Source organism: Dendropsophus ebraccatus, chromosome 10 (assembly GCF_027789765.1).
Source record: "Dendropsophus ebraccatus isolate aDenEbr1 chromosome 10, aDenEbr1.pat, whole genome shotgun sequence".
NCBI lineage: Eukaryota > Metazoa > Chordata > Amphibia > Anura > Hylidae > Dendropsophus > Dendropsophus ebraccatus.
The window spans coordinates 95,620,217-95,647,457 of NC_091463.1; the positions used below are offsets into that span (position 1 = coordinate 95,620,217).

The window sequence follows — 27,241 nt, forward strand, 5'->3', positions numbered from 1 at the left end:
CATACACTACAGGACATCACACACTGATCACATCACACATATACACTACAGGACATCACACATATACTACAGGACATCACACATACACTACAGGACATCACACATACACTACAGGACATCACACACTGATCACATCACACATACACTACAGGACATCACACACTGATCACATCACACATACACTACAGGACATCACACACTGATCACATCACACATACACTACAGGACATCACACACTGATCACATCACACACATACACTACAGGACATCACACATACACTACTGGACATCACACACTGATCACATCACACATACACTACTGGACATCACACACTGATCACATCACACATACACTACTGGACATGACACACTGATCACATACACTACTGGATATCACACACTGATCACATCACACATACACTACTGGACATGACACACTGATCACATCACACATCACTGGACATCACATTACACTACTGGACATCACATATACACTACAGCAGCGTTTCCCAACCGGGGTGACGTGGCACACTGGTGTGTCGGGAGAACCCGCCAGGGGTGCCGCGGGATCCCGGTGGGAAATGTGCGCTGTCTCTTTAAGCACCCGAGAAGCTGCGGCCGCGCAGCTTCTCGGGATGCACGGATCACTTTCATGTTCCGCCCGCACTGTGAGCATAATGTAGAAGCAGGAAGTGTCAGCGTCCTGCTCCTACATTCCCTCCCATAGGCTGCCGGCACTTCATACAAGCAGCCTATGGGAGGCCGGGCCGTGATCATGTGACCTCTCCGGCAGGCGTGAGGATGTGACGTCATCACGTCTGCCGGAAGTCCCGTCCCTGCGGCTCGCAGGATGGAGCCAGAAGAGGAGGAGGAGAGCTGCTGCCTGCACAGCGCGGATTAGGTGAGTAGGATGTTTGGGTTTTTTTAGGGGCAGAGCAGGGGGCATTATTAGTATATGGGGGCACCTCTGGGGGCATTATTAGTATATGGGGGCACCTCTGGGGGCATTATTAGTATATGGGGGCACCTCTGGGGGCATTATTAGTATATGGGGGCACCTCAGGGGCATTATTAGTATATGGGGGCACCTCTGGGGGCATTATTAGTATATGGGGGCACCTCTGGGGGCATTATTAGTATATGGGGGCACCTCTGGGGGCATTATTAGTATATGGGGGCACCTCTGGGGGCATTATTAGTATATGGGGGCACCTCTGGGGGCATTATTAATATATGGGGGCACCTCTGGGGGCATTATTAGTATATGGGGGCACCTCTGGGGGCATTATTAGTATATGGGGGCACCTCTGGGGGCATTATTAATATATGGGGGCACCTCTGGGGGCATTATTAGTATATGGGGGCACCTCTGGGGGCATTATTAGTTGATGGGGGCACCTCTGGGGGCATTATTAGCTCATGGGGGCACCTCTGGGGGCATTATTAGCTCATGGGGGCACCTCTGGGGGCATTATTAGCTCATGGGGGCACCTCTGGGGGCATTATTAGTTCATGGGAGCACTTCTGGGGGCATTATTAGTTCATGGGGGCACCTCTGAGGGCATTATTAGTATATGGGGGCACCTCTGGGGGCATTATTAGTTCATGGGGGCACCTCTGGGGGCATTATTAGCTCATGGGGGCACCTCTGGGGGCATTATTAGCTCATGGGGGCACCTCTGGGGGCATTATTAGTTCATGGGGGAACCTCTGGGGGCATTATTAGTATATGGGGGCACCTCTGGGGGCATTACTAGTTCATGGGGGCACCTCTGGGGGCATTATTAGCTCATGGGGGCACCTCTGGGGGCATTATTAGCTCATGGGGGCACCTCTGGGGGCATTATTAGTATATGGGGGCACCTCTGGGGGCATTATTAGCTCATGAGGGAACCTCTGGGGACATTATTAGCTCATGGGGGCACCTCTGGGGGCATTATTAGTTCATGGGGGAACCTCTGGGGGCATTATTAGTATATGGGGGCACCTCTGGGGGCATTATTAGCTCATGGGGGCACCTCTGGGGGCATTATTAGCTCATGGGGGCACCTCTGGGGGCATTATTAGCTCATGGGGGCACCTCTGGGGGCATTATTAGCTCATGGGGGCACCTCTGGGGGCATTATTAGCTCATGAGGGAACCTCTGGGGACATTATTAGCTCATGGGGGTACCTCTGGGGGCATTATTAGCTCATGGGGGCACTTCTGGGGGCATTATTAGTTCATGAGGGAACCTCTGTGGGCCTTATTATTTCATGGGGGGCACCTCTGGGGGCATTAATAGTTCATGGGGGCACCTCTGGGGGCATTATTAGTATATGGGGGCACCTCTGGGGGCATTATTAGTTCATGAGGGAATCTCTGGGGGCATTATTAGTTGATGGGGGCACCTCTGGGGGCATTATTAGTGTATGGGGGCACCTCTGGGGGCATTATTAGTATATGGGGGCACCTCTGGGGGCATTATTAGTTCATGGGGGCCACCTCTGGGGGCATTATTAGTTCATGGGGGCATTATTAGTATATGGGGGCATTATTAGTATATGGGGGCACCTCTGGGGGCATTATTAGCTCATGGGGGCACCTCTGGGGGCATTATTAGCTCATGGGGGCACCTCTGGGGGCATTATTAGTTCATAGGGGCACCTCTGGGGGCATTATTAGTTCATGGGGGCACCTCTGGGGGCATTATTAGTTCATGGGGGCACCTCTGGGGGCATTATTAGTTCATGGGGGCACCTCTGGGGGCATTATTAGTATATGGGGGCACCTCTGGGGGCATTATTAGTTCATGAGGGAACCTCTGGGGACATTATTAGCTCATGGGGGCACCTCTGGGGACATTATTAGCTCATGGGGGCCACCTCTGGGGGCATTATTAGTATATGGGGGCACCTCTGGGGGCATTATTAGTTCATGGGGGCATCTCTGGGGGCATTATTAGCTCATGGGGGCACAGCAGGGAATCCTACATACAGGGGGCACAGCAGGGGATCCTTTTTTTTTTTTTTTTCTTATTTTTTTCTGTGTTCCAGTTGGGGGAGTGGCTGCCTCCATTTGGTCGTGCACTTCACCTGTCTCACCCAGGTGGTGCAATCATATTTGCAGGTATTAGACGGATCTTGCATGCCCAGAGCATAGGCGTATTACATGCCATGGAGAGGCCATAGTGTACATACAGTGTAGGGTCTGCCTCGATATGAGTCCACCTTATCGTGGTGAGGCAGTTTACACTGTTTGCAAATAGTAACCAAGAGACTCATTATTTTTGTGGAAGTTTTTTGGGCAGTTGGGGGGGCTGCTTTTAATTATTTTCATGTCTGTGGTGGGTCTGTATCTTGCTGTTGTGGTGAGCTGTTGCATTTTTCTGTGTTTTTTGTGTGATCCTACATACAGGGGGCATCCCACACAGCGCAGTTACTTTGGGAGCCGACAGGAGGGAGAAGGGGAAGGAAGTTGCTAGAAATGTGCGGAGCCTAAATTGTTTGTCTCGCAGGTTCTGAAAAGATGAAACGTATCTGGAAGGAATCATCCTGGAGGTCTGGGCCAGATGGGGAGGAAAAGGGAAAGTGACGCCTCAGATCAAAGAAGACGTCACCTGTGAGTCCCTGTATTTTGTAGAACATTATTTAGTAGGGGTGCCCCGAGGTGGAAAAGGTTGGGAAGCACTGCGCTACAGGACATCACACACTGATCACATCACACATACACTACAGGACATCATACACACTACAGGACATCACACACTGATCACATCACACATACACTACAGGACATCACACACACTACAGGACATCACACACTGAGGACATCACACACTGATCACATCACATATACACTACAGAACATCACACATATACACTACAGGACATCACACACTGATCACATCACACACACACTACAGGACATCACACACTGAGGACATCACACACTGATCACATCACATATACACTACAGGACATCACACACTGATCACATCACACATACACTACAGGACATCACACATACACTACTGGACATCACACACTGATCACATCACACATACACTACGGACATCACACATACACTACGGGACATCACACCACACATATACTACAGGACATCACACATATACTACAGAACATCACACATATACTACAGGACATCACACATACAGTACAGGACCTGTGGCTCTGTGGTAGCCAAAACCTTATTCCTGTCAGGATCATCGGGCGTGAGCCCACTGTGTCACATGTCTGTCTATGCCTAAGGGCCCTATTCCACGGGAGTGATAATTGCCCGAATCGGCCCGTTTCGGCCGATTATCGCTCGGTGGAATAGAGAGAACGATCAGCTGATGATCGTGTCATCGGCTGATCGTTTATTTAGGTCCAGACCTAAAATCCTCGGTCCCCCACCGTGCATTGCTACGGTTGAATAGCGGTGCGCAGCGGGAGACCGACGATTTGAGAAGCGCAGCATACATTACCTGCAGGGCTTCTCCTCCGCTCCATCTTCCTCCCCGGGTCCCGCGCACTCTAGCTTCAGAATGGCCTGTCAGCTGTCAGAGCGCTCAGCCAATCACAGGCCGGGACCGCCGCGGCCTGTGATTGGCTGAGTGACCTGTCAGCTGACAGGCCATTCTGAAGCTAGAGCGCGTGGGACCCGGGGAGGAAGACGGAGCGGAGGAGAAGTCCTGCCAGGTAATGTCCTTGCAGCCCTTGCACCATACATCGGTAACGATGTCCCTGCAGCTCTCGCTTAACGATCATCAGACCGTGGAATAGGCCCAGTAAATGAGCGCCAATCAAGCAGATCGACGCTCGTTTACATCGTTAATCGGGCCGTGCTCGGCCCGTGGAATAAGGCCTTAAGCGTATCCTCTGTCCTTGACGACATACTCCTGATGGTGGAGATAGGCTTTCCCAGAGGATATACCAGGTCGCTACCTTTTGAAACAGACAAAGCACATGACAGCTGGGCTGGGCAGACCAGACGGCAAGGCAGTACAGATAAATATGCAGACACAGGAGGACAGCGGGAACACAGGAACCAGGTAGGATATGGCAGGAACACAGGATGGCTTCTGCAAACCAGCCACAGAGACACCTTTGTAGGCCCATGGGACCTTGCCGCTCGGGCAGAACGCATGTGCAGGAAGCTTTCCTTAATAGCCGAGCCACAGGTGCGGAATAATTTAGACACTGAGCCTTAAAGCGGCACTATCAGCAGGTTCAGCCCAGAGAAGCAGCTGATATGCTGCAGAAGCTCCGTGGTGCATTTACACAGACAGATTTATCTGACAGACGGCTTTACTAAGCTGCGCATGCGCAGTGCAGCCTGAGAAGACGCTGCTGTACTGCGTTTGCGCGGCGTAGTACAGCAGCGGCTTCACCCACTGTACTGCGCATGCGCAGCTTAGTAAAGACGTCGGCGTGTCCGACGTGCAATGCCGCCCCCCCGAGTGACGTCACCAGGCGCCGCTTTACAACACTGAATGTTCATGGGATGGAGGGTACAGGGGGATGTTTCCTTAGCTTTATGGCCAATTTTTGTGTGATTGGTTCCCTTTAAAGCCAAAACCAGGAATGGATTTGCGAATAGGAGAAATTCCAATCTTTCCTTTAAGACCTGTTCTCTGTTTATAGTAGGTTCCTGGCTTTGGGCGGGTTCACACTACGGAGTTCTCGCGGACAATGTCTGTCAGATAAATTTGTCTGTGTAAACGCACCATAAGAGCATTTGGGGCAGGGCTGGGACAAAGGGTAGGCCAAGGTAGGCGATGGCCTAGGGCGCCATCTAGTGGTAAGTTACAGGGGGCACATTTTCAATCTCTTAAAAAAAAAAGTTACTACAGGCTCCTGTACTCCTGGTGGCCTTGGAGCGCTGCCCCTCCCTGCTCACCTTCAGCATCCTCATGTCCTCCCTCTCACTTCCCCTCCTGGGCAGACAGCAGGATCATTCCCCTGCCCTGAAGATGACCTGCTAGGACCTTCCACTCGGACTCCGCCCCCTCCTCACCATGTGACCTTCTCCCTAACTGACTGCTGACTGCTGGGGCTGCTGTCTGGTGAGTTCACTGACTGACTCTCCTGTAGGTGTAGGGAGGCTGGGAGTGCTGGGAGAGTGAGGTCACCTAGGTCAGAGGTGTGCACCATATAACACTGCCCCATATCCCTGCACTGCTCCTCTATACACAGCACTTCCCATATTATTCCCCAACCTGTGGGTCACCAGCTGTTCCAAAACTACAGCAGTCAGGGCATGATGGGAGTTGTAGTCCTGCCACAGCTTAGGACCCACAGGTTGGTGAACACTTATAAGCTATTCAGTATGTACAGGCTAATCTCCATCACACTAATGCTTTGCCTCCTTATTGTATTGCAGGGGTCCTCAACTGGCGGACCGCAACAGCGAGCTGTCCGGACCCCGGCTGCGGCGCTGCTCTCTGCACAGTAAGTATCTATGAGCGCTCGTAATGAGCTCTCATAGATACCGAGCGGCAGCAGCACTGACAGAGAGGAAGCCATTGGCTCCCTCCCTGTCAGTCACTCTTGTGGCCACAGCGGTCACTAGAGGCCGCGCTCCCCCTCTGGTGTCGGCGCCGAGTGACTTTCCCGCGGCCTCTAGTGACCGCTGCAGTGCGGCCACAGGAGGAAGAGAAGAGGACACCAAGGTGAGTATACGTGGTTTGTTTTTTTATGCTATATGGGAGGTTGGGAGCTATATACAGGGGGAGAGTGCACAGGGGGGGGGCTATATACAGGGGGAGAGTGCACGGGGGGGGCTATATACAGGGGGAGAGTGCACAGGGGGGCTATATACAGGAGGAGAGAGCACAGGGGGGGCTATATACAGGAGGAGAGAGCACAGGGGGGGGCTATATACAGGAGGAGAGAGCACAGGGGGGGGCTACATACAGGAGGAGAGAGCACAGGGGGGCTATATACAGGAGGAGAGAGCACAGGGGGGGCTATATACAGGAGGAGAGAGCACAGGGGGGGGCTATATACAGGAGGAGAGAGCACAGGGGGGGGGCTATATACAGGAGGAGAGAGCACAGGGGGGCTATATACAGGAGGAGAGAGCACAGGGGGGCTATATACAGGAGGAGAGAGCACAGGGGGGCTATATACAGGGGGAGAGAGCACAGGGGGGCTATATACAGGGGGAGAGAGCACAGGGGGGCTATATACAGGGGGAGAGAGCACAGGGGGGCTATATACAGGGGGAGAGAGCACAGGGGGGCTATATACTACAGGGGGAGAGAGCACAGGGGGGCTATATACTACAGGGGGAGAGAGCACAGGGGGGCTATATACTACAGGGGGAGAGAGCACAGGGGGGCTATATACTACAGGGGGAGAGTGCACAGGGGGGCTATATACTACAGGGGGAGAGTGCACAGGGGGGGTATATACTACAGGGGGAGAGTGCACAGGGGGGCTATATACTACAGGGGGAGAGTGCACAGGGGAGCTATATACTACAGGGGGAGAGTGCACAGGGGGGCTATATACTACAGGAGGAGAGTGCACAGGGGGGCTATATACTACAGGAGGAGAGTGCACAGGGGGGCTATATACTACAGGAGGAGAGTGCACAGGGGGGCTATATACAGGGGGAGAGAGCACAGGGGAGGCTATATACTACAGGGGGAGAGTGCACAGGGGGGCTATATACTACAGGAGGAGAGTGCACAGTGACAGGGGGACTATATATTACTGGGGGAGAGCGCACAGGGGGAGCTATATACTACTAATGCAGTCACCCCTTGTGTACCTAATTTCAAAGGGCCGGTGAGAGAGAAAAAATGCCAGTTTCCCCACTAATAAGCAGCAATTCTGTATGTAAATAGTTCAACAACGTTTGTGAAAAGTAACAAAACACGTTTCCTACTGATGTTCAGCTCGGACCCTCACCTGACAATAGACCCCGGTAAGTGGCCCCTCACTAATAGTTGTTGAGTACCCCTGTTGTATTGGATCCTTGTACTGGGTCATGTGACTGTAAGTATATGATGTGTATATGGCGCTGTGACAGGGAAGGCGTATGTGGTAGGATCAGTATATGGCGCTGTGACAGGGGAGGTCTATGTAGCAGGATCAGTATATGGCGCTGTGACGGGGGGGTATGTGGCAGGATCAGTATATGGCGCTGTGACAGGGGAGGTGTATGTGGCAGGATCAGTATATGGCGCTGTGACAGGAGAGGTGTATGTGGCAGGATAAGTATATGGCGCTGTGACAGGGGAGGTGTATGTGGCAGGATCAGTATATGGCACTGTGACAGGGGAGGTGTATGTGGCAGGATCAGTATATGGCACTGTGACAGGGGAGGTGTATGTGGCAGGATCATTATATGGCGCTGTGACAGGGAAGGCGTATGTGGCAGGATCAGTATATGGCACTGTGACAGGGGAGGTGTATGTGGCAGGATCAGTATATGGCACTGTGACAGGGGAGGTGTATGTGGTAGGATCAGTATATGGCGCTGTAACAGGGAAGGCGTATGTGGCAGGATAAGTATATGGCGCTGTGACAGGAGAGGCGTATGTGGCAGGATCAGTATATGGCGCTGTGACAGGGGAGGTGTATGTGGCAGGATCAGTATATGGCGCTGTGACAGGGGAGGTGTATGTAGCAGGATCAGTATATGGCGCTGTGACAGGGGAGGTCTATGTAGCAGGATCAGTATATGGCGCTGTGACGGGGGGGTATGTGGCAGGATCAGTATATGGCGCTGTGACAGGGGAGGTGTATGTGGCAGGATCAGTATATGGTGCTGTGACAGTGGAGGTGTATGTGGCAGGATCAGTATATGGCGCTGTGACGGGGGGGTATGTGGCAGGATCAGTATATGGCGCTGTGACAGGGGAGGTGTATGTGGCTGGATCAGTATATGGCGCTGTAACGGGAGGCGTATGTGGCAGGATCAGTATATGGCGCTGTTACAGGGGAGGTGTATGTGGCAGGATCAGTATATGGCGCTGTGACAGGGGAGGTGTATGTGGCAGGATCAGTATATGGCGCTGTGACAGGGGAGGTGTATGTGGCAGGATCAGTATATGGCGCTGTGACAGGGGAGGTGTATGTAGCAGGATCAGTATATGGCGCTGTGACGGGGGGGTATGTGGCAGGATCAGTATATGGCGCTGTGACAGGGGAGGTGTATGTGGCAGGATCAGTATATGGTGCTGTGACAGTGGAGGTGTATGTGGCAGGATCAGTATATGGCGCTGTGACAGGGGAGGGGTATGTAGCAGGATCAGTATATGGCGCTGTGACGGGGGGGTATGTGGCAGGATCAGTATATGGCGCTGTGACAGGGGAGGTGTATGTGGCTGGATCAGTATATGGCGCTGTAACAGGGGAGGCGTATGTGGCAGGATCAGTATATGGCGCTGTGACAGGGGAGGCATATGTGGCAGGATCAGTATATGGCGCTGTAACAGGGGAGGCGTATGTGGCAGGATCAGTATATGGCGCTGTGACAGGGGAGGTGTATGTGGCAGGATCAGTATATGGCGCTGTGACAGGGGAGGTGTATGTGGCAGGATCAGTATATGGCGCTGTGCTGTCATGGTATAGGGGAGGTCTATGTGGCAGGATCAGTATATGATGTGTATATGGCACTGTGACTGGTGCTGTCATGGTATAGGGGAGGTCTATGTGGCAGGATCAGTATATGGTGGCTCCTGTGCTGCATAACTTTCTCTGTTCCTGAAGTCTGTAGCGCTGTACATTTCACTGTTATACCTATAGCACAAAGTGCGCCATCATTATACCCGAGGGGCCTGGTGTGTGACACCTATATTATCAGGATGCCATGTGTGACACTACTACATTCAGGTGACATGGTCCTGTTACAGTCAGGGGGTACAGCATACATGTCCTGTTACATTCAGGGGGTACAGTATACACGGTCCTGTTACAGTCAGGGGGTACAGTATACACGGTCCTGTTACAGTCAGGGGGTACAGTATACACGGTCCTGTTACAGTCAGGGGGTACAGTATATACGGTCCTGTTACAGTCAGGGGGTACAGTATACACGGTCCTGTTACAGTCAGGGGGTACAGTATACATGGTCGTGTTACAGTCAGGGGGTACAGCATACATGTCCTGTTACAGTCAGGGGGTACAGTATACACGGTCCTGTTACAGTCAGGGGGTACAGTATACACGGTCCTGTTACAGTCAGGGGGTACAGTATACACGGTCCTGTTACAGTCAGGGGGTACAGTATATAAGGTCCTGTTACAGTCAGGGGGTACAGTATACACGGTCCTGTTACAGTCAGGGGGTACAGTATACATGGTCCTGTTACAGTCAGGGGGTACAGTATACATGGTCCTGTTACAGTCAGGGGGTACAGTATACATGGTCCTGTTAGTCAGGGGGTACAGTATACATGTCCTGTTACAGTCAGGGGGTACACTATACATGGTCCTGTTTCAGGGGGTACATTACACATTTAGAGGGTACAATATAAATACTGGACTCTCCCATATAGTCTGCAGTGTGGTAATACTCTGCAGAGCCTGTGTTGACCAAGTATCAGCCCCCCAGATACAGTATAGCCTCCTGGCTGTCCCCGCATAGTGCACAGTCTATACCGGGGGGGGGGCACCAAAACTCCTTGTCCCAGCCCTGATTTGGGGCTTCGTCTGCTGCAGACTGCTCTCCCGAAGCACCTCATTATTTTTGTTAAAGTTTTTTTTGCAGTTGGGGTGGGGGGCTGCTTTTAACTATTTTCATGTCTGTGGTGGGTCTGTATTTTGCTGTTGCTTTTTTCTGTGTTTTTGTGTGTTTGCAATTTCAGCCATGGCAACATGCTCCTGCCTAGTGTGAACAGTGTTCTAGGAGAGCTGACCAATTTTTCTTTTTTCTTTTTTTCTGTCTCCGGGAGCACCACCGCGTCTCGCCCAGTCTGCCCCCTTCCGTACCACCCACTATGCATATTCATCTTTGCACAGTGGGCTCTATTTACTGTGCCTGTGCAGGGAAGATGTCGAAGACAGCCGCTTCCTGTGCATGTCTGATCCTTCTGGCCCGTCTGACAGTGAGAAGAATCATCCCAGAGGTCCGTGGAATTGTAAGTATAAGTGTATGTCTGTGCATGGGTGTGAATTGATGTGATTATTATTATTTTTTTGCAACTTGTATCCATGAGAGTTGCATGAATGGATGATGGGTCCACACCATGCACACTCCCATCATCCACACCATGCACACTCCCACCATCCACACTCCCACCATCCACACTCCCATCATCCACACCATGCACACTCCCATCATCCACACTCCCATCATCCACACCATGCACACTCCCACCATCCACACTCCCACCATCCACACCATGCACACTCCCACCATCCACACCATGCACACTCCCACCATCCACACTCCCATCATCCACACCATGCACACTCCCACCATCCACACCATGCACACTCCCATCATCCACACCATGCACACTCCCATCATCCACACCATGCACACTCCCATCATCCACACCATGCACACTCCCATCATCCACACCATGCACACTCCCAAAATCCACATTCCCATCATCCACACTCCCATCATCCACACCATGCACACTCCCATCATCCACACCATGCACACTCCCATCATCCACACCATGCACACTCCCATGATCCACACCATGCACACTCCCATGATCCACACCATGCACACTCCCATCATCCACACCATGCACACTCCCATCATCCACACCATGCACACTCCCATCATCCACACCATGCACACTCCCATCATCCACACCATGCACACTCCCATCATCCACACCATGCACACTCTCATCAGCCACACCATGCACACTCTCATTCATACAATTTGCAAAAGAACAATCACTTTAATTCACACACAGACAGACACACTTATACTTCCATCTTCACTGTACCCTGGCATGATATTATCACTGTCAGGCGGCCCGGAAGAATCGCGCATGCGCAGGAAGCAGCCCATCTCCGACATCTTCCCTGCCCCAGATTTGCATAGGGACAATTAGGAAATTAGTAAAGAATGGGGAGGAGCAGAAAAATGGCATTAACAGGGGTGTACTGATGAGGTACAGAGCTTCTGCGGCATATCAGCAGCTTCTGTGGGCAGAACCGGATGATAGTGCCGCTTTAAAGCGACTCTGTACCCACAATCTGCCCCCCCAAACCACTTGTACCTTCGGATAGCTGCATTTATTCCAAGATCCGTCCTGGGAGCCCTTCGGCAGGTGATGCAGTTATTGTCCTAAAAAACAACTTTTAATCTTGCAGCCCTGTGTCAAATTGGCGTGACCTAGAGTTCCCATGCCCTAGGCCTGCACCGCCCTTCCGTCCCTCCTCCCCACCCTCTTCATCATTATGAATGCCCTTAGAACATTTTCTCCTATTCCTCACCTGTGTGAACACTGCACATGTGCTGGATGGTTAAGGCCCCTGTGCAGTGTTCTAACAGGTGAGGAATAGGAGAAAATGTTCTAGGGACATTTCTAATGATGAAGAGGGGTGGAGGGGTGTTGCTATCCTATTGCACAGATACTCTAGGCCACGCCAATTTGACACAGGGCTGCAAGATTAAAAGTAGTTTTTTAGGACAATAACTGCATCACCTGCCGAACGGACCCCAGGACAGATCTTGGATTAAAAGCAGCTATCCAAAGGTACAAGTGGTTTTTGGGGGTCAGATTGTGGGTACAGAGTCGCTTTAACTCTAAGAAGAGTGTGCACGTACCCCCTCTAGTGGCCAGATCTATACTGCATGTAGACAGGACGCATACTGCTCTATGCAGATTGGGCTGAAGGACTAGCGGCGGTGAATGCAAGGCGGCTGGGATGCCTGACTGGTGTTACAATTCCCAGTGCTGAAAGCCTTTTCGTTACAGCTAGATCCCCCCCCCCCCCCCCCCCCAAGCCTTTAAACTGAAAAAAAAAAGGTTTCGGGCACCCAGCCGGACGAATTTGTGGGGGAAAGGGGGCAGGACTTGATTTAAGACTCCTCTCCAAACAGCGCCATCCATTGGCGGTATCTGGGATTGTATCTGTACCATAATGTATTGAAAGGGATATTCCCATCTCGCTTACAGCCACCAGTTTGCTGTGAAGCTAATAACTGACTGTAGTGCACAGTATGTGGAGCTCCCATCGATGGTAATGGGAGTTGCATGAGCAGCACAGTACAACCAGCAATGCTTACAGTGTAGCTGGGCGGTTTTTGGCTTCCTGCCCCCTCCTGCAGGCAGCTCATAGGGGGCCTCTACCTCCGGATACCAGACACATCCCACCAATAGGAATAGGCGTTATTCATGGGAAAATAACCCAGACCCTGTAATCTCATACAGTCCATATAACTATTAGACCAATATTATGGATGTTGTCTTATTTAACAACACTTGTAGAATTACTGTAAGGGTGCGTTCACACATACCGACTCGCAGCAGAAAACTCCCTGCGAGTTTCTGCTACGAGCCGAGGTCCTGGAAGGCCCCTATCACTACATACAAGCAGTGATCTGAAAGCCCGCTGCGTGTATGTAATGCAGCCGCCCCCTTAACCCCTTCGGCTCCCGCACCGGTCCCGCACCGCTGTCTCCATACATTATCTGGCTCTGCCTGCACGGGGTCTCGGTGTCCTGCTCTGCCGCCCAGCCAATCGGTGTGTTGCCAAGCCGCAGCCACTGACTGGCTGGGCGGCAGAGCAGGACGTCGGGACCCCGTGCAGGCAGAGCCAGGTAATGTATGGAGACAGCGGTGCGGGAGCCGAAGGGGTTAAGGGGGCGGCTGCATTACATACACGCAGCAGTCTTTCAGATCACTGCTTGTATGTAGTGATAGGGGCCTTCCAGGACCTCGGCTCGTAGCAGAAACTCGCAGGGAGTTTTCTGCTGCGAGTCGGTATGTGTGAAGGCACCCTAAATGTGAAGCAGCATGGCCGATCCCCCCCCCCCATTATGTGCTGTGACCTCTAATTGGACACATTGGCGCCCCCTGTCTGTGCTCTGGGTAACTGGAGCTGTAGTTCTGTGCCCGGTCACTGGGGGGAGACACTTGGCCTGGTCTGTGACTGCAGCACAATACAACTTATTCCAGGTGACTTCCCTGATATCCCAGGAGAGAAGAGACCCAGCCGGCTCCTCACTATTACATACTGGGGTTGTGTCACCTGGTACAGTTATGTGGCGGTATGTTATGATGGGGATACGATGACACTCATGTCTCCCGGTATAATCTGCCGCAGCCTATACATGGTGAGTCAGTGATTATTATATACAGGTGTCTTAGCGGCACAGTCCTCCAGGGGTGGGATTATTATAGCCCCCCCATTATTACTATACAGTCCATGTGTATATATAAATATATAGAGAGAGAGAGGGGGGGGATGTGATGAGATGTGGGAGGACACCGCAGGGTCTGTGACACATACAGTAGATGGAGATTTATCATTAGTCTCATAGATACAGGAAGTTATAAGGCAGAGAATATGGCGCCTGCAGTGTATGTGGCGCAGCTCACTAGGCGTGTTACACACATGTCTCCTTACACCTATGGCTGATATACATACACACCGATATACACATACACACCGATATATACATACACACCGATATATACATACACACCGCTATATACATACACACCGATATATACATACACACCGATATACATACACACACACCGATATATATATATACACACACACCGATATACATACACACCGATATATACATACACACCGATATACATACACACCGATATACATACACACCGATATACATACACACCGATATACATACACACCGATATACATACACACCGATATACATACACACCGATATACATACACACACACCGATATACATACACACACACCGATATACATACACACACACCGATATACATACACACACACCGATATACATACACACACACCGATATATATATACACACTGATATACATACACACACATATATATACACACTGATATACATACACACACACCGATATATATATACACACTGATATACATACACACACACCGATATATATATACACACTGATATACATACACACACACCGATATATATATATACACACACACCGATATACATACACACCGATATATACATACACACCGATATACATACACACACACCGATATATATATACACACTGATATACATACACACTGATATACATACACACACACCGATATACATACACACCGATATACATACACACCGATATACATACACACCGATATACATACACACCGATATACACACACACCGATATACATACACACACACCGATATACATACACACACACCGATATACATACACACACACCGATATATATATACACACTGATATACATACACACACATATATATACACACTGATATACATACACACACACCGATATATATATACACACTGATATACATACACACACACCGATATATATATACACACTGATATACATACACACACACCGATATATATATATACACACACACCGATATACATACACACCGATATATACATACACACCGATATACATACACACACACCGATATATATATACACACTGATATACATACACACTGATATACATACACACTGATATACATACACACCGATATACATACACACCGATATACATACACACCGATATATACATACACACCGATATACATACACACTGATATATACATACACACTGATATATACATACACACCGATATACATACACACTGATATATACATACACACTGATATATACATACATATACACTGATATACATACACACTGATGTCTCTCTACAACACCCTGATACATAAACTACAATGAGCGCACAACCCAGCACATATATACCACCTAATAACCGTGTAATATACTGCCCCCCCTCCATACTCACCAGCATACACCGCAGACAGGGGGAGGAGAAGCACAATGAGGGGGAACATCTTCCTCCTCCTCTATCTGATAGATTGGGGGCTCCGAGGGACAAGAACACAAGTGTCGCCCGAGACCCAGCAGTAACTGAGGCTCCAGCCAGGGCTTTATATACTGGGGCGGAGCTCAGCTCTGATTGGACGCCACTTACAGCTTCCTCCAATAGGAAAATGACTCTGCAGCTGGTCAGCAGTTACCGGGCAGAGTGAGGCCGCAGAGGTTAGACGCCGAGAAAGAGAAAGTGAAAGCGGGAGATTTTCTAGAAATAATGAAGATTTATATAGAAACTTCTGGAATCTCAGGATGTGGATAAGAGGCGGCAACATAGTGATCAGGGTGGGATAAGGCAGAGGCCGGGGGGCTCCTCCTGAGGCTGTAGGGGGCGCTAACAATCCTCTTGGTGATGGGGAAATAAGAAATGGGAAAAGCCGAGAGAAATAGCGAATCAGTCATGTGCTGCCCCCTGCAGGACGCACCAACAACTGCAATAGGAGATGTATGAGAACAAGTATTGGGAACCAAGAGGGTAAGGCCTCATTCACATGTCAGTATTTTTCATCAGTATTTGCAGAGTAGAAAGTACTGAATCCTTTGCAGCCCATTGATTTCTATGGTGCTAGTCATACATCCTGTAAATCTGCAGACCTGCAACAGAAAACATAGAACAGGTTGTAATGCAGTCTGCAATTGTGTTGTGGACAGTCCAATAGAAGTCTATGGCAAGTGCAAAATTTGCAGAGAACTTATTGCAATCTGCAAAACCATCCGCAATTGCGGATCCGCATTTTTTGCCTTCACTACGGATGATTTTTAGTGGATTGCGGATAATTTGCGGATCACGAATTTCGTCCTTGAAAACATACTGACTTGTGAATGTGGCCTTAGATGTGTGACAAGGAGATGTAATAAGTCCTGGCTGGTTAGTACAGGTGTGTGTGTGTGTGTGTAGGTGTGTGTAGGTGTGTGTGTGTGTGTGTGTGTGTGTGTGTTGGAACTACCGCCATAGCAGCCGCCACTAGCTAACCAGGGGAGAGACTGTACCCGGCTATTGCTGCACTGCTGGGCGGTCACAGCAGGGGATCTCTTTGTGGGGGAGCTGGGGAGGCAGGGATGCCAGGCAGGCTAAGGTGTGTGTGTGTTATGAGCACTGGCAGTTTCCTGCAGCGTCTGGCACTGATCCCTGCCTACAGCTAATGGCTGCCATCAGGGGTCACACAGAGGCTGCAGGAGGCTCTGCTCCCTGTGTATGAGCCCCCTCCCTCCTTCATGCAGGATCTGACCCCCGTCCTCTGCTTCCCCCTCCTTCCCTCCTCCTGCTGCCACTGGTGTTATGTTACAGCAGTCGGGACATGAGGGAGAGGGCTGCTGTGTGAGAATCCTAGCCTGCTGCTGCCAAGGACAGAAGGGGGATGCACCACTACTCCCAGCATGCTGGAGGTAGTAGGTATATTAACTGTACTTGTAGTGTGTGTATGAATATATGTGTATAATGGATGATTGTAGTGTGTGTTACATGTCTACTACTACCCCCAATACTGCTCCTAATGCTGCTCTAATACTACCCCCAATACTGCTCCACTACTACCCCCAGTACTGCTCTACTACTACCCCCAATACTGCTCTACTACTACCCCCAATACTGCTCTACTACTACCCCCAATACTGCTCCACTACTACCCCCAGTACTGCTCTACTACTACCCCTAATGCTGCTCTAATACTACCCCCAATACTGCTCCACTACTACCCCCAATACTGCTCCACTACTACCCCCAATACTGCTCCACTACTACCCCCAATACTGCTCCTAATGCTGCTCCACTACTACCCCCAATACTGCTCCACTACTACCCCCAATACTGCTCCTAATGCTGCTCCACTACTACCCCCAATACTGCTCCACTACTACCCCAAATACTGCTCCACTACTACCCCCAATACTGCTCCACTACTACCCCCAATACTGCTCCCAGTACCATTCCTACTATTACCCCCACTCCTGATACTACTACTCCTCCCAAAAGTGCTACTCCCCTTAAATTGACTGTACCACAAGGCTCAGGCTGAAGCACTGGAGGCGGCCGACCCACCCCCAGTGGGAGGAAACCCCCACCCCTTTATGACGCAGCTCCATTGATTCTAATGGAGCAGTGTCATAGAGGGGCGGGGGATTCCTCCCATTTTGGGTGGGTCTTTCTGCCTCCAGTGCTTCAGCCTGAGCCTGGTGGTACATTCACTTTAACTACTACTGCACCCCTCATCTTCTATGCTTCTACTGTTACTACACCCCTTATCCACTATGCCTCTACTCTACACTTATCATAATTAGAAAAAAAAAAAAAAAAAAAAAAAAATATTAAATTAAATTTTATTTTTTGGCCATATCGCCCAGCCCTAGGTGGTAATTAGAGATGAGCGAACCTGGAGCATGCTGGAGTCCATCCGAACCCGAACGATCGGCATTTGATTAGCGGTGGCTGCTGAAGCTGGATAAAGCCCTAAGGCTATGTGGAAATCATGGATATAGTCATTGGCTGTATCCATGTTTTCCAGACAACCTTAGAGCTGTATCCAAGTTCAGCAGCCGCCGCTAATCAAATACCGAACATTCGGGTTCAGATGGACTCCAGCATGCTCCAGGTTCGCTCATCTCTAGTGGTAATATTGGTCTGTATATAGTTTATATAGAGAGTCATTACCACCATAGACTGATTGCCACTTGGTCAGTCTCGTAATATTGTTATGTTTATAGTGTGGTTCTGGGTCATTATGTGGCGGTAATATTGGTCTGTACATAGTGTATATATGTAAACTGATTGTTGTAAACACTAGTATTTTTTCCTTAAATTAATTTATATTGCACTGAAGTATCAGGAAAAATATTTAAAAAATGTTTTTGAATTCACCTCTAAAATATGTATCAAAAGCCACACGTCTATTAAATATACACAGCCATTACCTTTTTCTTAGCTTGTACAAAAAGTTATAAAAAATCTCAAATCTCCAAAAAAAGCACTGTATATTGTCCTATTATGCTTCCAGCACCTTCATTTAATTTTTCCTGGTGTGCATAATCAAATTCCAAGTAATTTGTCCCAGTATATTATTCATTGTCCATTTCTATTTATTTTGTGAGTATTTACATTAGTGCGTTTTATTTAGAATAACTGAAGAGGTTACTTCCCTTACTTCACTTGGACACTCTTCAGACACGTTTTTTTCAGCCCAACGCGTTTCTTGTACCACACATCTTCAGGGGCCATAGGGTAGGACTCACATATTCTTAGGGACCCAGTGCAGAAAAACTTCATCCGTACAGCTCTGTACAGGGGGGGCCCCATTGGAAAGTTTGCTATGGGGCCCAGCCATTTCTAGTTACGCCCCTGTGTGGGACGTATCACAGCTCAGACCCAGACACCTGAAAACGAAAGTCACAGACACAACCCATGGACAGGTGCGGCTCAGGTTCTGAAAGAACGCCGCCATATTTATAATCTCACACAATCTCTTTGTTATTCCAGATGAAAAAATGAGAGAAATTGAAGAACCTACAGTGCAATAAGAAATCAGAAATCTGGGATATCGAGGAAAACCAAAGTCTACATGATACATGTTATTTGATACAGTATTCAGTATTATAAGGGACGTTTATATGGGATAAGTAATTCTCAGCTCTCATATCCACAGTGATGTCTGTAACGCCCGGAGTAGTGGATCCACTGGACCGGCACCAGCGATGGCACAAACCTCACCAGGGAGCGGAGTCTAAGGGGCCGCTGGTTTTCACCAGAGCCCGCCGCAAGGCGGGATGGACTTGCTGCGGCAGGCGACCCCCAGGTCGCTACCCCTGGCTTGGTAGCTGGTGACGGCAGGCGAGGCGTGGCAGGAGCAGTAGGCAGGAGATGGCACTGGCAAAGGTCTGCAGGCGAGAGCGCACGTGACAGGCTGAACGCAGGAACAGATGGAGTGACAGGGAAACAGGAACCAGGAACAGGGACTAGGGACCGGGTAACGGACAGGACTCAGGAACAGGGACTGGGACCAGGTAACAGATAGGACTCAGGAACAACAGGGGGCTGGGCCAAACGCTATGGGAAGCATGTAGAGGCTCCAACACTAAGGACAGGGCATGCTGGGATTTATAGGGGAGTGATTGGGTGCAACTACCAATTAGGAGCGCACTGCCCCTTTAATTCTGAGACAGCCGGCGCGCGCGCGCCCTAGGAGGCGGGGACGCGCGCGCCGGCCGGCACAGCGGGAGACAGGAGCGTGGAGAGGTGAGGCGCCCCCCGGGGCCGAGGTGACAGCAGCGCCGGGTCCCCGACTATGGACACCGGCTGCTGCATAGGGCAGGTAGCGGTCGCGGCGGCGGCCCGGAACGCGGGACGCCGCCGCGGCCGTAACAGTACCCCCCCCCTTTGGCCTCCCCCTCTTTCTTGCCTGCAAATGGCACAGGAAGCCACAAAGTCTTTGACATCTTGGGATAGGCTGGGCCACCAGTAGTGGCGAGAGATCCGTTGGCCGGTCTTACGGACTCCCGGGTGCCCGGCCTCCAACGAGGAATGTCCCCAGTTCAAAATACCTCTTCGAAGCGCAGGGTGAACATGAGTCTTTCCGGGGGGTACTCTCTGAAGAGTGGAGGTGACGACTGGTACTAGGCGATCAGGCGGTATAACGTGGCAAGGGACCTTCTGTAAGTTCTTCCGGTGGTGAGAGGATACGACCTTAGTCTTGCGTACGGGGAGAGGGTACACCTCGGCAGAGAAGGCATCCGCCGAGTCTTGGTCTTCTGCCGGTAGGCCGGATAGAGGCTTGGCCGGGACAGGAAATGACATAATACACTTGGTCTGAGGTGACTTGAGACACTGGTGGGAACAGTCCTGACCCCAACTGAGAATCTCCCCGGTTCTCCAGTCCAGCTGAGGGGCATGTTTTTGCAGCCACGGGAGTCCCAGGAGGACCGCGGGGGAAGAATGGGGCAGGACGTAGAAGGATATCTCTTCTTGATGTGAAGGACCCACCTGGAGGACTAAAGATGCGGTCTGGTAGTACACACGGTCGGTAAGAATTTCGCCTGTGACCGAGGAGATAGTCAGGGGCCTGGCTAGTCGGGTCACGGGTAGCCGCCATCTTTGGACCAATGTTGCCGCAATAAAACTGCCTGCTGACCCAGAATCGAGGAAGGCAGTAGTCTGATGATTTTGTCCTGAGGGAGTCCGGATGGAAACTGGCATAGACAGACTTGGAATGGTGGCATTCACACCTAGGGACACCTGTCCCACCGGACCTAGGTGCGAGCATTTTCCGGATGTTTGGGGACGTAGGGGACATCCCAGCCGGAAGTGATCGGAACCACCGCAATAGAGACAGAGATTCTGCTCCAGGCGCCGGATTCTTTCATCAGGCGTCAGGTGAGCCCGTTCCACCTGCATAGGAATCTCAGGAGAGGGTTGGGACATCGAAAGGTCAGGATTCTGGAAAACTGGCGCCAGCTGGGGATGGCGACGGGAACGGGTTAGTAAATGTTCATGCCGAACCTCCTCCTCCCTCTCCGAAAAACGAGTATCAACTCGGGTGGCCAGTAGAATGAGTTCGTTCAGGGAGGTAGGCAGGTCTCGGGCAGCGAGCACGTCTCTCACACGACTAGACAGGCCCTTCTTGAAGGTGGCCAATAGGGCGGCCTCGTTCCAGTCCAATTCGGCTGCCAGGGTGCGGAACTGGATGGCGTAGTCACCAACAGAGGAGCTGCCTTGAGAGAGATTGAGGAGAGCAGTCTCGGCTGAAGAAGCACGGGCAGGTTCCTCAAAGACGGAGCGAAACTCAAATAGGAAGGCCCGGAGATTGGCAGCAACTGGATCATCACGGTCCCACAGTGGCGTGGCCCAGGCCAGGGCTCTACCCTCTAATAGGCTGATGATGAAAGCCACTTTAGAGCGCTCGGTGGAAAACTGACTACTCAAAAGTTCAATGTGCATGGTGCACTGAGTCAGGAATCCTCTGCACAACTTAGAGTCCCCAGAGTACTTGCTTGGGAGGGCCAGTCGGAGTGAAGAAGCAGCGTCAGGAGATGGTGTGCGCTGGGCAGTAGTCTGCTGCTGTAAGGCGGCAGTGAGTTGCTGGATCTGCTGTGACTGTTTCTGGATTTGTTGAGCCTGTTGCGCGACCACTCTGGCGACGTCACGGAGATCTGGCACCTCGCCGGGATCCATGGTTGGAGCCTACTGTCTACTGTAACGCCCGGAGTAGTGGATCCACGGGACCGGCACCAGCGATGGCACAAACCTCACCAGGGAGCGGAGTCTAAGGGGCCGCTGGTTTTCACCAGAGCCCGCCGCAAGGCGGGATGGACTTGCTGCGGCAGGCGACCCCCAGGTCGCTACCCCGGGCTTGGTAGCTGGTGACGGCAGGCGAGGCGTGGCAGGAGCAGTAGGCAGGAGATGGCACTGGCAAAGGTCTGCAGGCGAGAGCGCACGTGACAGGCTGAACGCAGGAACAGATGGAGTGACAGGGAAACAGGAACCAGGAACAGGGACTAGGGACCGGGTAACGGACAGGACTCAGGAACAGGGACTGGGACCAGGTAACAGATAGGACTCAGGAACAACAGGGGGCTGGGCCAAACGCTATGGGAAGCATGTAGAGGCTCCAACACTAAGGACAGGGCATGCTGGGATTTATAGGGGAGTGATTGGGTGCAACTACCAATTAGGAGCGCACTGCCCCTTTAAATCTGAGACAGCCGGCGCGCGCGCGCCCGAGGAGGCGGGGACGCGCGCGCCGGCCGGCACAGCGGGAGACAGGAGCGTGGAGAGGTGAGGCGCCCCCCGGGGCCGAGGTGACAGCAGCGCCGGGTCCCCGACTATGGACACCGGCTGCTGCATAGGGCAGGTAGCGGTCGCGGCGGCGGCCCCGAACCCGGGACGCCCCCGCGGCCGTAACAATGTCATAGATCTATACGGATCCATACAGTATTACAGCGTCTATAGAAACTTTATAACAAGTCATATTACTTCTTATTCCCCTCTATAGACATTGCTCATGGAGGCACCACGTGGACTGTATATACATCTGTAGGAGAACATACCGTGAATGGCCACTTTATTACAGCACATTAGATGGAGACATATCCTGAATGTCCCTTTCTGCCTCATCCGAGAGATGTCTATAGAATTAAAATCTAGGGACTGTGAAAGCTGGTTAGCGTTGAAAACTCCCTGTCTTGTTCCTGGAGCCAATCCATGACTACATGATGCTTGTGGATGGACTATTTAATTCACATTCATTTATCATGGAAAATACGGCACTTCCTGTTTGCTGAGTCAGAAAACAGGAAGTCCTGTGTTTCCCAGGCCATCTGAGCGCTCATGTAGTGTCCCAGAACAGGTGTGCCACTAAGTCTCTTATGCACCTAGGTAAAGTAACTCACTCAGGTTCTTACAGTGGTATTTTCTCTCCTTTCTTTCTCCTATATCAGCTCTCCTTTCTCTGCCCCACGCAGCCCCACCAATCACAAGTAAGTTTAGTTCGCCCCTATAAAAGGGAGGTTAGTTCCTGGTGGGAGGAGTTTTTTAGTCAGGAGTGTTGGAGAGAGCAACACAGAGAGACAATTTCTGCTGCAGTGAAGCCAGGGCCTGGCTCAGGCCAGGACCCTTGTCAGAGATCAAGAGACTTAAATTTTCTTGCAAGTAACTTCAGCTAACATGCAGTGCTAGACCCCTCAGGAGGAAGGAAGCCCTCTGAGGATCACCTTGTCCACTACACAGGGCAGTATACCTGAGGCTAGGTACTGACCAATGTAGGACAAAGCTGCAGTTAACGACTACGTATCCTCCTGTAACGCACAACTATTCTGGGAAGCCGTGGAAATTCTGCTCAACCCAGCGCAGGGACCTGGGACCTTGTACTACCCTAGCATGACGGGAATCCTAACACTATAGGGGATAAGGCGATTATATCAGAGGGATGTATACGTGAGTACGAGTATCTTCTTTTCTCCTCTACTATGCTATCCCGGCAGAGTACACAGCTACATTGGACAGGGACCTCAAGATGCTCTTCTACTCCACTCCACTCTTATTTAGTCTACTACTACTACCTCTTGCCTGCACCTGCAGTTTTCAAAGTGTTATTATTGTATTGCACTGAAGACTTTAAGTAAATGGACGTTATCCTGTTTAAGCTATCAGACTCTGGCCTGTCATTTTACACACCAGGTTACATTCGGGCTATCAAAACCCAGTAGCACGTCTTCCGTTTGTCTAGGGGTGGGTCCCAACACCACTCCAGGCTACCGTGACAAGTTCCCAAGTAACCCTACACCCACAGAGCTGCCACAACACCACATAGGCTATCTTGGCTTACGGCACTTACAGAGAAAGCAGTCATGTGACTGAGGGACACATTGGGCCGTGACTCTCTGTACTGGCCGGAATTCCTGTGTTTAGTCTGGTTTTTTTTTTCAACCAGCGTAAATCTAAAAAGCTGCCAATAGAAGACTGGACCTGGATTTCTGGTAAGTTCAGCTTTGTTTTACAGCTGAACAACTGATCTTCTCAGTTGTCAGATTAGTTTGGGATTCTGATCCTAATTTGAAAATTCCCTAATTCCCCAGTGATTGCCCTCACAAAGTATGTACAAGAGCAGGGACACTTGTCAATGATAGGAGTCCCTGCTGTCATTGCTAAGACATACAAATGTAGTGCGTGGAAATTGTGATGCATAAAGTATTACCGCTTAGCATTGATTCAATTATCTCTAATACTGGTAGGGGTAATGGTACTGCTAATAATTCCTCAAGAACATTTGTTGCTACTGGGGTCCTATGTGCACCTATATATGACCCAATGTATCACATGAAGGTCCTGGGATACTGGGGTCCTGTTGTTTCTTTGTGTTATTCCAGTCACTGCACTTGATGTCTCTGCTTATGTAAATGCAAAGAGCTATAGGGAAAATGACAGGCGCACCATAGGGTGAATCAGTAGTAGTGGTAGTAGTGGTGAGGAATTCCCTTGCCTGATGATGTTGCGCTAAAAGCACAACATCTACAGTAGCAGAATAATGTAGTCACTCGGTGCAACCTGCTCTACGTGGATCCACCAGGAGACAGAGAGCCAGTCGAGCTCCTATGTAGAGCGCCACTCCCAATATACTGGAGACTTGTAGGCCCACCAAAGAGTGATGATAGAGGTCGTAGTAGATATGAATAGCTTTATTACTTCATAGGCAACGCGTTTAAAGGTACAGAGGACCTTTTTTTTCAAGCCACAAGAAGAACAGCATGCAGACAGATTGGACACCTGCAGAGTGCAGCACCCACATCATATATCCTCTAATGATGCTGCACTGGATGTCATTTAAATATCATAGAATGCCATTTACATAAACTGCCGACTGGATGCATCCAGAGAGAAACCATGACTAAGAACTTAGTTGAGGTTCGAAACTTGTTGGTGTTTTAATGGAATATAAGTAAAACATTGAAATTATTTTATAACTGAGGAGTACCAGTTCCCTAGTGAGCATGGTGTCTTTTAGTAATTTATCCATAGAGTGGATTCTGCGCAATCTCACGTCTCCTACTATAATAAAGAGTCAAGGGAGAGTTGTGGCTCAGTGTTTGTGCTGCACTCTGGCACACCTCACCATTCCTTCCTCCTGCCTCTTCTTCATGAATAATCTCTGCTGCCCGGCCTCCTGCTTTCTCAGCTGTCAGTCAGTGTCGGACTACAGAGGAATCATCTGCAATCAGGTATAGTGAAATCTGCAGCCTTAGCGTGCGATCACACTGAGGAAAAGAGGCAAAATTCCGAGCAGAATCCCCTCTGCGGACACCGCTCAGAATTCCGCCTCCTTTACCGTGTTGGAGCTGTGGTCCAGGGGTAACTTTTTTGCCTAAAGACCAATGACAGTTTTTTTTTCCCCTGGGTTCAGTTTCCCTGATAATTTATTTTAATTATACTTTTTGGGGGGTTTTTTCTCATCATTTTTAAAAATGCAAAGAATTCCCAGTCAGGTTCAGACTAGTTTTAAAATTCAGTTTTCTTATACAATGAAAAAATAAATAACCCAAGAGCTGATTTACCCCTGGACCATGGCTCCAACACAACCAAGCATAGAGATTCAACTATATCTGATTGCAAAACCTGACCTTCATCCGTTATGGTGAACACAATAACCAGAGGGCGTCTCTCTATACAAAAATAATCCAGTTTATTTATATATTACACTTTGGCGCCTCCCGATCCCAGATCATCATTACATTTACATTGTGATTTAAGAAATTATTATTACAAGTTCCTATTTACAGTCAGTATATCCCATCTCCTGGCATCACTTTAAAGTGTCGATTAGTGATCCAACCCCCTCTCTTCATGTCGGGATCATAGGACGCAGCCATGTTTTATTGTATGGTACATGTGAAATGACTGATTAGTGCGGAGCGGACAGTGCTGATCTGGATCTTGTATTTCCACAGCTCCATGAGAAGAGACATAGGGAACAATTCTATATGAAATCTATGGACGCTGGACATTTACCTGAATAATATGTAAGAACGGAGATATATCCCCCATAATGTATACAGCTTATTACTGTGTGGTGTCTCCTATACTGATATCTCCATACATGACTATTTCCATCAATGTCCTATCACATCAGGCACTAGCCGGACGATCACTGTGATGGCCTCTTGGTGGTCTTCAGCTTTCTTCTGCTTTGTGAGGTGTTTCCTTATAGCCCAGAAGACTCTTGTCTGGTTCTGTAGGAAGAAACAGAGCAAAATGTTCACATTACAAGTCATAATAATGGTCCAATAATATAAAAACCTAATAACCTTAGAGATATGCATGTGAGGGGAGTGAGGAGGCTTCTCTGTGGGCATCTCCTTCCCCTTAGAATCCCGACAGGAAGAACAGCATCTGTCTCTTCTCTCATTACTCATAATTTTTATAATTTTATTTTTATTTTTTTTGACTGTGGGTATAATAAATGAATAAAAGTGTTGCTCCCCACAGTCCGTGTCCCAGGATCCCAGTCACATTATTGGCCACATCGCTAGATTTAATATTTATTAATCCTTTTCCAATCTGCTCACTCCACCCGCTGGTAATGACTGATATTGGAGATCCAGTCATGGCGGGCTGTACCAGCAGAGCATCATTCTCATTTATCTAAGAAATTGAATAATTGCTTATAAAAGTCTGTTAGGGGGATAAAACACAAAAAAAAAGAAAAAGTTTTTTTTTAATTAAGAAGTTTTTGAATTGACTTAGTTCTTTCATGTT

At 49.8% G+C, this 27,241-nt stretch overlaps 2 protein-coding genes across 5 annotated transcripts in view; both read right to left on the reverse strand.

Moving 5' to 3' along the window:
* The window catches only part of LOC138802332 (class I histocompatibility antigen, F10 alpha chain-like), a 96,317-nt gene extending 80,252 nt beyond the window's left edge, over positions 1-16,065 (reverse strand). For 2 of the 4 annotated variants that reach the window (XM_069985517.1, XM_069985516.1), the window contains exon 1: positions 15,920-16,065. In XM_069985517.1, coding sequence (XP_069841618.1) covers positions 15,920-15,968 — 49 coding nt within the window. In that variant the 5' untranslated portion in view covers positions 15,969-16,065. The remainder of the gene's footprint in view (positions 1-15,919) is intronic. The other 2 variants (XM_069985518.1, XM_069985520.1) reach the window with 1 other exon arrangement.
* A 10,080-nt stretch (positions 16,066-26,145) lies between these two features.
* LOC138766610 (class I histocompatibility antigen, F10 alpha chain-like) overlaps positions 26,146-27,241 on the reverse strand; it is a 29,993-nt gene continuing 28,897 nt past the window's right edge. Inside the window, exon 7 of the mRNA XM_069944200.1 lies at positions 26,146-26,715. Within this exon, the coding sequence (XP_069800301.1) occupies positions 26,657-26,715 (59 nt within the window). The 3' untranslated portion in view covers positions 26,146-26,656. The remainder of the gene's footprint in view (positions 26,716-27,241) is intronic.